This window comes from Myotis lucifugus, unplaced genomic scaffold (genome assembly GCF_000147115.1).
Source record: "Myotis lucifugus unplaced genomic scaffold, Myoluc2.0 scaffold_1417, whole genome shotgun sequence".
NCBI classification, from domain to species: Eukaryota; Metazoa; Chordata; class Mammalia; order Chiroptera; family Vespertilionidae; genus Myotis; species Myotis lucifugus.
In genome coordinates this window covers 994-16,431 of record NW_005872465.1, presented here as the reverse complement: position 1 = coordinate 16,431, position 15,438 = coordinate 994, and the positions used below count along the sequence as shown (strand labels likewise).

The following is a 15,438-nucleotide window of genomic DNA, read 5'->3' as shown; positions in this document are numbered from 1 at the left end:
TCCCGGATTCGATTCCCATCAAGGGCAGATACCTCGGTTGCAGGCTCCTCCCCAGTCCAGGCCCTGGTTGAAGCTTATGCAGGAGGCAACCAATCTGTGTGTTTCTCTCACATCGATGTTTCTCTCTGTCTTTCCCTCTCTCGTCCACTCTCTCTAAAAGTCAATGGAAATGTATCCTCGGGTGAGGATTAAAAAATAATAATAATTAATAAATAAATAAATAAACACATGCATATGAATATTCATGGAAGCTTAATTTGTAACAGCCACAAACTGGAAAGAACCCAAATGTGCATCAACAGGCAAATGGATAGACAAATGATAGCGCAGCCACACGACGGACCGTTGCTCAGCATTCAAAAGCAGTGGGGTATTGGCCTGAGCCACAATAGGGGCGATTCTCAAAATAAGTATACTGAATGGGAGACAAACCCGGGAATCTTCGGTAGGATTCCATCTCTGCAAAATTCTGAAAAGTACAAACTAACTAGAGTGACAGCAGCCCAGCGGTTACCTGGAGACGGAGGGAGGGAGGGGCACGAGGGAAGCCTGAGAGGTGAGGGATACGATCCGTTCACTCTCTTTGGCTGCGATGGTGGTTTCATGGGTGTATACGCCTGTCAGATTTCTCAAAGTGTAGGCTTTAAGTGTGTGGAGTTTATTTTACGTCAGCTATACCTCAATAAACTGTTGGGGGGGAATGTAATTGATAGCCATCATTGAAACACATCGAACACACTAACCTCCAGCCCTACATCCTAACGCTCTCGGTCCCTTGCTCCCACCTCAGGCCCTCTGCCCTTGCCGTTCTATCTGGAACGTTATTCCCCGGGATATCTGTGTGCTTGCTCCCTCCCTTCATCTAATGGTACCTCCTGGGCTCCTACCGATGGGCCAAGCGCCACCTACCCCGTTGACCTCCCCCACTGCGTCCTCCCTGCCAGCCATCAGGTACCGGCAACAAAGGAGGAAACCAGACTCAGAGAGGCTGAGCCACTTGCCTGAGCTCACACAGCCAGCAAGAGGCAGAATCAGGATGGGAACCCTGGTCAGCCTCACCTGGAGGCTGCCCCCCCAGGCTGACCCCCTGCAGCCGCCCCCCAGCTCCACGCTGGCCCCCTGGGGCCTTGACTGTCCCTGCTCCCAGCTGCCCTCCTGCACCCGAGTAGGGCCTGGTGCGACCGCAGGCTGTGGGCACCCGGTGAGCAGGTGGGGGAGGAAGGGTCCCCACTGCGGTGCGGTGCCCGGAGGCCCTGGCAGAGCGCAGCTGGACAGCGTCCCCTCGCCCGCAGCTGCCTCCCCCACCTGCAATGATGAGCTCATCTGTCCTGGGAGCGGAAAGCTGTCTGTGGAGCCTGGGCTTGGCTGGGAGTCAGGCTTCCTGCTGTCAAGGCCACAGGGAGCGCGGCTGAGGGACAGCAAGGGCCCCAAAGCGTTTCCAAGTCACTGGAACCGGGCCACGGCCGCGGCCCCACAACAACATCCCGCGAGCAGACGCTATAAATGGAAATGTATTCTTAGAGGGGCAGATGATGGGGGGGGCGGGGGTCAGAAGTGACCCATCATCGGATAAAAATACAGACGGCCTTTAAATGCTGAGCGGCAGGAGCTATTCGGGGACTGGGTTCGCATGCCCGTGGCTCCAGGCCAGGGCACGGCCTCCGACAGATCTGAAAGGAAGGAGCTATTGGGGTGGGCGTATTAAGTACAGGAGGAGAGCAGTGGGGTGGGGGGGTGGGGGGAAGTCGCATGCCCGCACACCTGGGGAAGGGGCTGCCTTTTGGGGGTGCACACAGATCCCTTGACCTCCACCCACACCTGCCCATGGGGTTCAAGTCCACTCTGGGCCGTGAGCCCACCCTTTGGACAACATCCTCGCCGCCCTGCAAAGTCAAGGCGGAGTCCCGGCGAGGCCCGTGGCTGGGAGCCTAGGCCGGGACTGGGTTGGAGGAGCTCGCAGGGCAAGGCCTGCGCAATGGAGGGAAAGCTGGGCAGGGAGGGACCCGGTGTGGAGAGGGAAGGGGGATGTTTACTGAGCCAGCCTCTTCGCTGCTGCTGTCTCACTGTCTCCTCAAAGCCATCCAACGTACAGAAACCATGTCCACCCTCGTTCTCACAGGAAAAGACACTGAGGCGAGGAGACCGTGTGGAGACGGTGACCCTGAGACTGAGGCTGAGACGCTGAGTCTAGAAAGACCAGCAGAAACGAGGCTGGGAAAGGGTGGGCGGTGTCTGGGGCACAGTGACCGCCCCTAAGGCTCCCGGCTCCCGAAGCTCAAGGTCACTCGATCAGCACGTGGCCAAGCGGCGGTGTGCTCCCTCCAGGGCCAAGCAGGAAGTTGCTAGACTGCGCTGGGGCCAGCTGTGTGCTGAAAGTGAGGGCTGGCCCGCCATGAAAAGGCCAGGTTTTTTCAGGCAAGCCCACGGAAAAGGGCATAGGGAGAGGAATCGCAGGCTCTCCTCGCCCTGGGTGGGAGGTGAGCTGGTGACCGTTTTCGTGTGGGCACATCTCGGGACTTTTCCGTTCTTCTGTACTAAACAGGTTATAATAATAAACCAGGACAGGAGGAGACCTGCCTTGGGCTGGCCAGCCCCTCTCTGTGCTTTATCTGCCCCCCACAGCCCCAACAGCACTCCGTTCCAGAAAGGCCCCTTCTGCCCAGCCCTGTGCCTTGGCTTGCATTGTGTCCTGTCTCTCCCTCGCCAGCTCACCCGTTCTTTCTGTCATTCCTGAGTGCCTACTGGGACCAAGCGCTGCTCCAGGTGCGAGGTATACAATGGTGGTCAGACATGAAGCTCCCTGCCTTCGCCCAGCTCACAGCCCAGCGGGGGAGACAAACACATGAACTAACATATGCCATTGCTGACAAGTGCCATGAAGACAAATAAAGCAGGCTAAGGAGACAGGTTGGAATGTGGGTGCTGCTTTAGATGGGGTGCGAGGGGGGTCGGAGAAGGCTTATCTGACAAGGCGACGTGCAAACAGAGGTCGGAGTTCCACGAGACAGGCAGCCACACGGACATCCAGGGAAGAGCATTCTAGGCAGAAAGGAGAGCGAGTGCAAAGGCCCTGGGGCAGGGAGCATGTGTGGCAGGTTCCTGGAATAGCAAGGAGGCTGATGCAGCTGGAATGGGAGGGTAGGCGAGAAGCCCCTGGTCTGTAGAACTCATCTTGCACATCCTTTGCTCTGAGAAGCCACCACCATCAGTTCCCAGGCCAGCGGAGGGACCCTGAGCTGCTCTCTCATCATCTGGCCCATGGTGTGTATCATTAACATGTGTGGACCACAATCACTGAATGAACAGCGCAGCCCACTCGGGCTCATTAACACTATTGGTGTCTTCCCCTCGAAGCCGTGAACTCAAGGGTAGAAACGGGTCTTTGCATCTTGGGGTCCCCAGCGCCTGGCTCTGCAGTCTCAGGCAGGGAGCATCTTTAAGCAACTCCCGTGGGTCTTTCCCGGCCAAGAGGCCACCTGAGATGTGCAGGTGAGTCCCCCAGGGAGCCACCAGCAGTGAGACTCCACAGACAAGACCTAAGAGAGGCGGGGAGTGAGCAAGTGGGGGGCAGGAACCTCCTCCCTACCCCCTACTAGTATTTCCAACATCTGTCTCAACCCAAGCTTTCCGCAAAGTTCATGCCTTTGCTCTAAGAAACACCCACACGATAGAGCATCAGCCTGTGGACTGAAGGGTTCCGGGTTCGATTCCAGTCAAGGGCACATGCTGGGGTTGCGGACTCGATCCCCCGTAGGGGGCGTGCAGGAGGCAGCCAATCAATGATTCTCTCTCATCATTGATGTTTCTATCTCTCTCTCCCTTCCTCTCTGAAATCAATAAAAATATATATATATAAAAAAAAGAAGAAACACCCACACAGAAAAATGAAAATATAAAACCAATTCACCAGGGAGTCATTATTCAAAGATTCCAGAAAACATCGGGCATCCCAAATAAATGAGTGGACCTGGGCATTGATCACCTGCTGCTCTCACCCAATGAGAGACAGCCAGGCACTACCTGTCTCCGAAAGAACACCCCCCCCAACCCCCCGGGTGGAAATGCCTGTGGGCCTAGGCAGGTACCAGAAATGACAGCCAATTTGGAGAGTCCAGAGCCCATCTAATGGGGGTGGGAAGCCCCCCAGCGTGGCCCACGGCTGGGACAAGGAGCCCTAAGGTGGCCAGATCAGTGAAAACCAGAAATCTGGGGTCTTATGTGAAATCACCAACTTAAAAATCATAGCAACTAGTTTTTGTTTAAATAAAACAATATGCAAATCAAAGAAAACACTTCTGGGGCCCAGATTCCGCCCGTAAGGCTGCCCCTGGGCTGGGTGTGCGCGCGCGCGGGGACGGAGCAGCAATGCCTGCCGAGGACGTGGGACCGGGGGCCCTGGTGACACGCTTCCCGGGTGTCTCAAGGCTGCTTTAGTCCAGGCCCATTTTTACGGCAGAAACATCGAGGTCCAGGAAGCTACACCACATTTCCCAGCGTCAAAAGAGAAAACTGCCTGAGGGCCAGCTGGCTCTTCCCATGGCACCAGGGGCCCTGAAATGGGGCTCTGGGAGCTGAGAGAGCCAGCCCCAAGACGGCGTGCAGGTCACGGAGACACGGGTCTACACAGCAGTGCATTTACCCACAGCTCCTCAGGGCCAGCACCTTTTCTAAGGAGCGAGGGGTCTGAGCCCTGGTGAGCCCTCCGGGGGCGCTGCCCAGGGCGCACCACTGTGCCGGGGAGGGCCCTGAGCCCGCCGAGGGGCCTGGCACCAGCGGGCCCTGAGCCCGCCCTCCGCCCTCCCACTCCGTGAGTCACGCCTGGCTCTCGACTTCAGTGCGCTGGCTGCAGAGTCTTCAGTTTTTCTTGGCTCCTGAGCAAAATGTATTTTTCCAAAGCACATAGATTCAACGGAGCCTGAGTTTTGCAATGACCTGGCAGCGGCCGGGCCGGCCTGAGCACACGCTGTCCCGGGGGGTGGGGACCAAGGAATGTGGCTATTGCCTCCCTCACCTCCTCCTTCCTGCTCCCCAAGTGGGAGGATCGGTCCACCCCCTGGCAGAGCCCCCGGCGTGCCGGCCAGCCATCCCCTCGGCCTCCCCTGGTCACCTCATTGCAGCCACTGCCGCCCCGACTCCCCCCACTGAGCACACTCCTGGATGGATGGGACTTCAAACCACACCAGCCAGCAGGCCTGGAAGAACCGGACAAGAGGGGCCCGCAGAAATCCAGCCAGGGAAGCCCCCCCGAGTCTGCAGAGCCACACCCCCTTCGCATCACTGCTGGGGTTGTGGGAAGAGCACAGGCCAGGGGGTCAGGCCAGGGGGGGCTCCAGCACCACGTACATTGTGTACCGTCTGGTTTTTATAAAAATAGGGTTTTGATTGGTGCGGTTTAGATTCACAGCAAAGTTAAGTGGAAGGTGCTCAGATTCTCCTCACATGCCTAGCCTCCCCCACCAGGGTGGGGCGTCTGTTCCAGTGGGTGACCCTAGGCTGACATCACTGTCACCCAGAGTCCACAGTTGACATCAGGGCTGGCTCTTGGAGTCTCACATTCTCCGGGTTTGGACAGATGTGTAATGACAGGCGTCCGCCCTTACAGAACCACACAGAGTCGTTTCACTGCCCTGAATATCTCTGTGCGCTGCCCACGCATCTGCCCAGCCCTCACGCGAGCCACCACTCTCACTGTCTCCACGGTTGCCTTTTCCAGAATGTCATACACTAGAAACCATATGGTATGTGGCCCTTTCGGACTGGCTTCTTTCACTCAGTAAGATGCGTTTAAATTTCCTCCAGGCCTGTTCAGGGCTTGGAGGTCATCCATTGCCTTTTAGCACCGAGTAATACTCCAGCCTCCGGCCGGACCGCAGCGCACCTGGTGTCCCGATCCCCCAGATGTGGACTGGGCGGGGCTCTGCCCCCCCACACACGCGCTGCCTGCCTGTGGACGGATTTTTCCTCCAAACCTCCGGTGTCTTTCATTTGTAAAGCGGGAGAAAGAGACGGCCTGCCTCCGAGGAGTGAGGATTCCATGTGGAAGCGCATGGAAGGCACTGATTACAGCTCTCAGCACGGAGCAAGCAGGCGGCAGGGGGTGTGGCTCTGCAGACTCGGGGGGGGGGCTTCCCTGGCTGGATTTCTGCGGGCCCCTCTTGTCCGGTTCTTCCAGGCCTGCTGGCTGGTGTGGTTTGAAGTCTCTCTCACCAGCACTGTGGCTGTCGTTACATTTAAAGGCTCTGCCTTCTCACTACAAAGCAGCACAAGGGAAGTGGAGACATGCCAGGCTCTGGGCTCACACGGGCTGGGGGTTAAATCCTGACCATGCTTAGGCAACTGGCTAGCCCTCTCTGGAGCCTCAGTTTACTCATCTGTAAAATGGGGCTGGGGGGAATGACACGTCCCTCCCAGCATGATTTTGAGAAATGAATGCGATCACTAGCTGGGACTCAGAGAGAGCCCCCGGCACCCAGGGGGCAATCCTGGAAGGTCAGTTCCAGGCTGTGAGGGGAGGGCCCGCCACCAGCCCTTCTGAGGGTAGGATGCAGGGAACAGCGGGGTCTGTGAGGGGGGGGTGGGAGCCTGTGGCTGCTGCCAGAGAGGAGGGTGGCTTCAAAGCAGAGTGAGCGCAGGGACAGGCAAGTGCCATCCTGCCCAGCCAGGACAGAGCAGAGGTCAGCCAGGACCCACCGACAACCGACAACCAAAGGTGGACTGTGATACCTCTGCAGCCGGCCAAGGCCTGGCCCGCCTTCTTCTTGGTGTCAAATGACAGCAGAGCTGAAAGGCGGAGGCAGTGGCCAAGGCCAGTCAGCACTGTTCCTGTGGCCTCCAAGGTGAGAGGCAGGGACACAGGGGAAATATAAGGGGTCCACCCACCGGGAGGCCCACCTGTGCCCAGAAAGGTCTGGGAGGTGTCACATCCTAACCATGTGGTACCAGTGACCCTGGGAGGGAGGGACTATCATGGTCCCCGCTTTCCGGAGGAGGAAGTTCAAGGTCACTGCCAGGGAGCCCTGGAGCTGGGCCTCCCATCCTTGGCTCTCAGATTCCCCATCCCCCAAAGCCAAGCCTAGGGTCTGCAGAGACGCCACTGGGGGGCCTCCTCCCTGACCGCTTCCCACAGCTCTGCATCCGCATTGTTGCCCATTCATTCATTCATTCATTCATTTGGCACAGATTCCACCAATATAACTAGCATCTACTCCAGTGATGGCGAACCTTTTGAGCTCGGCGTGTCAGCATTTTGAAAAACCCTAACTTAACTCTGGTGCCGTGTCACATATAGAAATTTTTTGATATTTGCAACCATAGTAAAACAAAGATTTATATTTTTGATATTTATTTTATATATTTAAATGCCATTTAACAAAGAAAAATCAACCAAGAAAATGAGTTCGCGTGTCACCTCTGACACGCGTGTCATAGGTTCGCCATCACTGATCTACTCTGTTCTGGACGCTGGGCTGGGCCCTCGAGACACAACGGAAGCCGGACAAAGGCAGCGCCTGCCTGCCTGGAGCTGGAATCAAGAAAACTGTGACAAATGTGTGGCCATCGCAGGAGACAGGCGGCAGGAGGCGAAGGCACGGCCTCCTGCCCTCTGTTACGATGGAGGCTGGCGAGTGTACGGGTCACAGGGGCCCGGAGCTGGCCCTTCTGGGTGTGAGTCCCAGCTCCGCCACTTGCTAGCTGTGGCCTTCGGGAACTTACTTCACTGCCCCGTGCCTCAGTTTCCCAGCCTGTCAACCAGTGCTCACCTCGCTGGGCTGCTCTGATGGGGTCCAGGTGTTACCACATGGGAAGTGTTCGTTGAGCACAGCGCCTGGCCCCGTAAGTGAGCCCTCACCATCTGGCCTGTTACTACGAGGCTGCAGGGTGCATGGTACAGGGGATCACGAGTCTGTCCTCCCCCCCTCTAGGGCTGGCTTGGCAGAGGTGGCACCCGTGGAGCCAAGAAATTGGGTCAGAATGAGGGGCACACGGAGCTCCCCATAAGGCCAAGATGAAGGCAGGGGCCTCAGGGACCCCGAGTTCCAGCTGCTTCACACAGGCCAGCGTCATCTCCTCTGATCACCTTCTGTCCCTCACCCCCACCCCCCGGCCTTCACCCCCACTCACCGCCTGGCCTTTCCTGCTGGACTCGGTTCCAACTCTCTTGACCTCAATAGCACAGAGCTGAGGTTCTGAATTCCAGAAAGACTTGGAACATTTCAAAAAACTATTTTTTATCTGGGTTCAGCAATGGCGCGCGAGGGCACACACACACACACACACACACACACACACACACACACTCACTCCAAGCAAGGATCCATTAAGAATTCATACAGCCCTAGCTGGTTTGGCTCAGTGGATAGAGCATCGGCCTGTGGACTCAAGGGTCCCAGGTTCGATTCTGGTCAAGGGCACGTGCCCAGGTTGCAGGCTTGGTCCCCAGTAGGGGGTGTGCAGGAGGCAGCCGATCAATGATTCTCTCTCATCATTGATGTTTCTGTATCTCTCTTCCTCTCTGAAATCAATAAAAAAAATTTTTTTTTAAAAAGAATTCATACATAAGTAGTGAAACTTTACTAACATGCACAGGAAGTATCAGCTCCACAGCGGGGAGACCAGTTATACTGGGGTGGGAGGGGTATGCATCGGAGACGGAACTATAAAAGCAGAAGAGGAATATGGGGCTGACGGTTTGCTTTTTAACTGGGTGTTGCTTATTCTCTGTGCTGTTTGATGTGTCTATAATACTCTACGAGAAAATCCTTAAAAAGCTCACAAGCACCCAAAAGAAATCGGATGCTACGGAACGAAAAAGAATGAATTACTGACCCATGCAGCAACATGAGCGAACCCCACAGGCGTCACACTGAATGAAAGAATTCCGACACACGTACTGTAGGGCTCCATTCGTGTGACCCGGAAGGGCTGGCAAAACTAATCAGTGGTGAGAGCCGTCAGAAGGGCTCCCTCTTGGTGGGGGTACTGACTGGGATGGGGCCCAGGGAGCTTTCCAGGGGACTGGAAATTCATGTCTGGACTGGGGGGTGGGGGGATGGCCACGTGGGTGTGTATGTATGTGAAGAACCATCCAGCTGCACACAAGAGGACAGCACCTTATGGTCAATTATGCCTCAATTTAAATATTAATTAAAATGTTAAGAAAAACAAATCCTGGGCCAGGTTTGGGAACCCCTTGCACTGGCTTAGGGGAATAGTAAAGGGACTGTTTTTGAATTTCTTTCCATGCCAACTGGATGTTGATTCTGTCACTCGTGTATCTATCGGAACCTCCTCTGCGGGCGGTGGTGAGCGAGGTGCAAGTGCAGATGCACAAAGGACATGGCAACCGGTGGGAACCCTGGCTTCGCCCTCGATGCTGTGTGGGCCGGGCTAGGTGACGCCCGCTGGGACTATCGCCTCGTGTGCCGACGTGGTCGGGATTAAACAAGACAGCGCTCAGCACTGTGCTCGACCCCGTTAGGTGCTCAGAAACCGGGCCGGATACTATGGTTCATGCCTTCACCCTTTAGAGCAGTGGTTCTCAACCTTCCTAACGCCGCGACCCTTTAATACAGTTCCTCATGTTGTGGTGACCCCCAATTTCACTGTTACAAATTGAACATAATTAAAGCATAGTGATTAATCACAAAAACAATATGTAATCATATATGTGTTTTCCGGTGGTCTTAGGCGACCCCTGTGAAAGAGTTGTTCGACCCCCCCAAAGGGGTCGCGACCCACAGGTTGAGAACCGCTGGTTTAGGTGGAACGGCAGATGGCAGACAGGGAGGGAGATCCGCCCGCTCCACTTCCCGTGAATGAGCGGAGGACAAAGTCGCCTGAGGTACTAGGAGGTGGTTTATCACCTAACGATCTCACTTTTTAATAAAGGGAAGAGCAGGCTTCAGGCTCAGCACCGTCTACTGCCAATAGCCCGGAGCTAGAACTCGCTGCTCAGTGCTCTGAAGTTCAAGGACACCTTGAATTCCTGGCAGGTGACACTGGTTTTCCATTTCTAGGGAGGGATGAGGTAACACGTTCGCCACTTTAAACTCATCTATTCAAGTTTTTAAAAGCGGGCCCATGTAAATGAAATAGAGAGCTTAGAACAGTGTGGGCAGAGGTAAATATGGCCAGGAGTGTGACCATGGCCGGGCGGGGGGGAGGGAGAGGGTGGACATTTGTAAACGCTGCTGAGGGTGCTGGGCTGGGGACGCCTGGACAGCTCTGCACAGCCCGGCATCGGTGGGCGCCACAGAGGGACCCTCCCAGGGGCAGAGCTCAGGAGGCGAGGACCACGTCTCCGAAGAAAGAGCCGCGTCAGGCCAGCCAGCCCACCGGCTGCTGAAAATTCTTCACAGAAACAGGATTTTATAGCTGCAAGGTGCCTCCCGTCACCATCAGCAGCCTTTGTCCAAACACATGCTCCTTCATGTGGCCTCGATGTCATAACAAAGTCTCCACTCGCCGCTTTCTCCTCTGCCCTTTATCTGTCCCCTTCCTCTCACGTCACCCTCCGCGGCGGTGTCATGAGTCTTACAGGAGAGAACGAAAAAGGACAGACAGCCCCACCCCCTCACCCAGCTTCCCCAGGGTTCCCATCTGACAGAATCACTTTTTGGAAAGGCTCTGAAAGCGAAGACGTGGGCCTGGGGTGCAACACGATCGGTAGCCACAGCTTCACTAGGGTGTCACCAGCCCTTCGCGAACATCCTTTTCTGGCCTCGGGTCCCATCCAGGGTCCCGCTCCGCCTCTAGCTGCTGCTCCCCCGGCCTGTGACCATACTACATCCTTCCTTGTCTGCCAACGATATTCAGTGCCCCCCCCCCCCCCCCGCCCCGTGCCAGGCACCATGGACAGTGCCGGGGAAACAGGAGTGGAGCAGAGGGGTGAGGCCCATGAGTGGAGGGATTTATGTCCTCACGGAGGGGACAGGTAATAAATGCTTTAACCAACAAGAACGGAGATGTGACTGCTCTGAAATGTGCTAAGGGCCGCGGGGAGCACACAGGGTGCTCTGACAGGGCGTGCCGGGGACACTTCAGGCAGAGCGGTCAGGGCAGGCCCCTCCCAGGAGAGACCCCAAGGAAGGGAAGGGCATTCCAAGTGGAGGGAACAGCCAGTGCTCAGCAATGGCTCAGAGTGAGGCCGACCTGCGGAGGGCGAAGCCCTGGCTGAGCGGCCAGAGCCCAGGGAGGCAGGGAGGGAGGGGACCCGGGATGAGGTCAGCCCAGATGGGGAGGACGGACCCGCAGGGCCCTGCAGGCAGGGGCAAGGGCTCCGCATTGTTCTCCAAGCTGAGCGTCCAGGAGGGAGGACCCAGTTCACCCAGAGTGACCCTGGCGGCCAGTGACAGCCGGGCTCAGGCCGAGGCCGGCCTAGCCTGCATCCGCCCTAGCCAGGCCCTTCCTCTTCCCCCAGCACCGGCCCGGCCTCAGGCAGAACTCCAAGCCCCGTGGAACCGGGGCCTGGCTTTGGAAGATGTTTTTGTGCTCACAAGAAACACGGCGCGGCAACGCCCTGGACGGCTCCCTTCCTCCCAGAGCGAGATCACTCACACGCCCCGCGCTGCAGCTCCCCACCCCGGAGGCCCTGAGCCCCGGGCCCTCTCCCCGCCAGACCCCGGGGCCTGTGCTCAGCACCAGCCCAGGGCTGCTCCGCCCAGGGGCCCGCTGGCCTCGATTCTGCCACACGCACACCTGGGAGCGTCCGCTTCCTTCGCAGTTCTCAGACTGACATGCGCTGTTCCCACTTCTCTGTCTAGCAGGCTCACAGCCGGGCAGCACCCTGCTGGGGTGAAGGGCACAGGCTGGGGAACCAGATGCTCGGCCACTAGCTGGTGACCCTGGGCAAGTCAGTTAACCTCTCTGTGCCTCCGCTTCCCAATGTACCAAACTTTCATAGTAACAGATCCTACCCACCTCCGAGGTGCAGCCGTGAGGATCACATGAGTTAACAGACGGGAGAAGGCAGGTGCCCTGATGACGCCACCTCGGGGTTGGCTATTCCCATCGGGTCTCGAGCCTCTCCCGCCCTCTCACTGCCTCATAAGCTGTGAGCTCCCTGGGGACAGGAGCACACACACCTGGTTCACCTGCCCCTCCCGTCCCTGGCAGGGGCCTGGCACTGAATACATGCTGCTTGTTGAAAGAATGAATGAGGAGCAAACCCGCAGGATGGTGGGCTGGGTAAACAGGTCAGTGAGATCACAAACTGGGAGTTCCTGCCCATCCAATGCAGCTCAGTGGCTGAGCGTCAACCTATGAACCAGGAGGTCACAGTTCGATTCCTGGTCAGGGCACATGCCCGGGGTGCAGGCTCCATCCCCTGTGGGGGGCGTGCAGGAGGCAGCCGATAATGGTTCTCTCCCATCATTGATGTTTCTCTCTCTCCCTCTCCCTTCCTCTCTGAAATCAATAAAAATGTATTTTTTAAAATAAATAAAACTTGGAATTCCTCAGGACAAACACTTTCAACAGAAGGGCCTCGGGCAGAGCAGAGCTTACAGGCCAGAAACGCAGCAGGGAAAACCCGGGCGCTAACGGAGCCCCAAGAACTGACTCTGGAGTGTGGAGTTGCCGACACCTGGCCTCCCGGTCCCGGGCCAGCACCTCTGGCCGGGCTGTGGCCTCCGTGTACGCTGGGCAGGCTGTCTGCTGCCCAAGGACGCCTGGCCGGGCAGAAAGCAAGAGCTGGACTCTAGCTCAACTCGGTCGAGGAGGTGTCAGGACTGCAGAGGGCTCCAGGGGCCTTTCAAAGTGACCCCCACAGAGGTGGCAGAGCGGTGACCCGCAGTCCCGGCACCTGCATGGGCTCCAGGAGCTTCCGTTCTGCCTTGAAAAGTGGAGCCGGTGGGAGCAGCTACACTTCACAGGGAAGGTGACAGCACTGTTACACGGTGACACTTGTTAACTCCCCCTCTTCTTCTGCCCAGTGCCTAGAATAATGCACACAGTAGGTGCTCAGAGCATTTGCTGAAGGAATGGACAAACGAACAAATGGACGGGCTAATGTACTTAACCCCCGTCCTTGCCCCACAGGCAGCCCGTAAAAGGGGCCATGCGGTGGGCTCAGACCCAGGCAGGCGTGGCCATGAACATGAGCACTCTCCCATCCCCAGCCTGGAAGAAAACAGAAAGGAGGGGGGCCAGTCTCGCTTTGGGCTGGAATGCAGCCTTTCTCAGGAAAAGCGATAAGGAGGTGAGCTTGGGACCCCTGGGAACTGAGGGTGGGGGAGGGACGAGCCCCATTCAGCGGGGCAGGAAGGTTTCGGCCGGTGGAATTCGGCAGGGTGTGGGGCTGGGCCTGGGAGCAGAGTTCCTGAATGACCGGCTGGCCGGGCCAGGGCCTCGAGCCCCTCTTGGGAACCTTCACAGCCAAGAGCAGTGTTTCATCAAAACAGGAAAAATCATAGAGGAAAAATGCATATGTCAGGGAGCTGGTATTTACAGGAACGGCCCTGCCTGGACCCAAGGCCTGAGGATGGATGGGGGGTGGGGACACCGAGGAGACATGCAGGGAGCTGACCTCCTGGTAAGGCCGCCCAGTGCCCACCCAGGCCCAAGGGGGGTCCCAGGCAGCCAGGTGAGGAGCCTGGACTAAGTGAAGGAAGATGGACCACAAGCCTCAGGAGTCACGTCCTCAGAGCGAGTTCCGCAGCCCCAGGCCCTGTGGGCTTCGGGCAGAACTTGCCCTGATGTTATCGGTCCCGAGGGCCTCAGCAGCAGGAGGGACAGGACGAGGGACGTGCTCTCCTGCAGGTGTTCCCTCCAGGGCAGGGAAGCCAGGACTTTGGCCCCAAATGCCTGGCAGGCAGGAGCCTCACAAGCGCCCAATGCTGCTCTTTCTTTGGACAACAGGGCGCTCCTCCCCCACCCCAGTGCCCTGCGGGGTTGTGAACTTGGATCTGCTGGGCGCACAGTAGGGTTGCTGGCCTGGACCATAATCGCGGCCACATGATAGTGGCCACATGACAGCTTTGATCCGGCCAAGGCCTCTCCATCCCACCCCAAGCTTCCCGGACACACAATCCTGTGCCTGGGACTTGCTTCTGAATAAACACAAGGATTCTGGTCTCGTTGAGTGCGAACTGAGCCTCTCCCCTGGCCCTGACGAGAGAAGGAACTGGTATGTGCCCTATGCAGGCACCACCCCCGCCCCCCACTCGGCCCCGCAGGAGGCTCCCACCGCTCCACGCTCCCCCTTCTAGCCAAAGTGAGCTTTTCGCAAAGATCGAGCAAGGGCAACGCGGGGTGTGTGTTCTGGAGACAGCCGAGGGGCAGGAGCAGAGCGGGAGCAGCTCACGAGTCCCGGGTGCTGGGTGGAGGGCACATTCCTACACGTTGCATCTCCTGTGCAATACCTTCCCGGGCGAGAGCCACACACGGCAAACCGGCTCAGCCGGTGACGGGGCGGACACCAGGTCCACATCCCACGTCCCCGCACTAGGGAGCCCCACAGGGTGGCACGGCTGGGGCACCGACAGCCACCCCGGGGGCCTTCAGCAACGGCACCAACACACAGTTCCACACGCGTCCACACTCACACGTACACACGCGTAAGTACACGGGCGCTCCTTCGACAAACAGGCGTGGCTCCCCCAGGGGCCCTCTCCCTCGGCCAATCCTGCCTGCCCTCTCTCCCCGAGGCTGGTACCACCAGCCGGCTCAGGTAGATGCAAAATGACAGCTGTCACCTGCTGGGCCAGGGTCCCCTGTGGGAGTCTGCATCAGGGGTCAAACACAGAGAGACCTGTGAAAACTCAGCGACAGTCACAGCCACCTGGAGCGGCCACTATCCCTGGCAGTGCCGCGCTGACCGCTGACCTGCACTACTTCACTGGATCTCACTGTCCCCTGGGAAGAAGGCACCTCACCAGCCCCGCTAATGACGTGACAAGGTGCCGGCGAATCAGGGGCCTGTGGGGGCAGAGCTGCAACTCAAACCCCGGGACACTCTGCTGGCCGCTATCCGACCGTTTTCCCGTGTGCCGGCACCGTCCTAGGCCCAGGGCACCCAGCAGTGACCGAGCAGAGCCAGGAGTGGCAGCCTGGTGGGACACCGAACTCGCTTTCACCCCGGTCTCTCCTGTCTCCCAAAGGCCACGGCTCCTTCCAGAGAGAGACCTCCTGCCCGGCCGGCGTGGCTCAGTGGCTGAGCGTCAACCTATGAACCAGAAGGTCACGGTTCGATTCCCAGTCAGTGCACATGGCCGTGTTGCAGGCTCCATCCCCAATGTGGGGCGTGCAGGAGGCAGCCGATCAATGGTTCTCTCTCATCATTGATGTTTCTCTCTTTCTCTCCCTTTCCTTTCCTCTCTGAAATGAATAAAAATATAAATTTTTAAAAAATGTGTTTAGCTAGTGTGGCTCGGTGGTTGAACCAGGAGTTCCTGGGTTCACTCCCCAGTGCAGGGCGTGCAAGAGGCAGCTGATCGATGT

The 15,438-nt window shown here is 57.6% G+C and overlaps 1 protein-coding gene across 1 annotated transcript in view; it reads right to left on the bottom strand.

Annotated features, from left to right (window-relative positions):
• LOC102428778 (endoplasmic reticulum-Golgi intermediate compartment protein 1-like) overlaps positions 1-12,025 on the bottom strand; it is a 52,295-nt gene extending 40,270 nt beyond the window's left edge. Inside the window, 2 exon segments of the mRNA XM_023748462.1 lie at positions 11,920-11,974; positions 11,977-12,025. Of these exon segments, the coding sequence (XP_023604230.1) occupies positions 11,920-11,974; positions 11,977-12,010 (89 nt within the window). The 5' untranslated portion in view covers positions 12,011-12,025.
• Between the last annotated feature and the right edge of the window lie 3,413 nt (positions 12,026-15,438).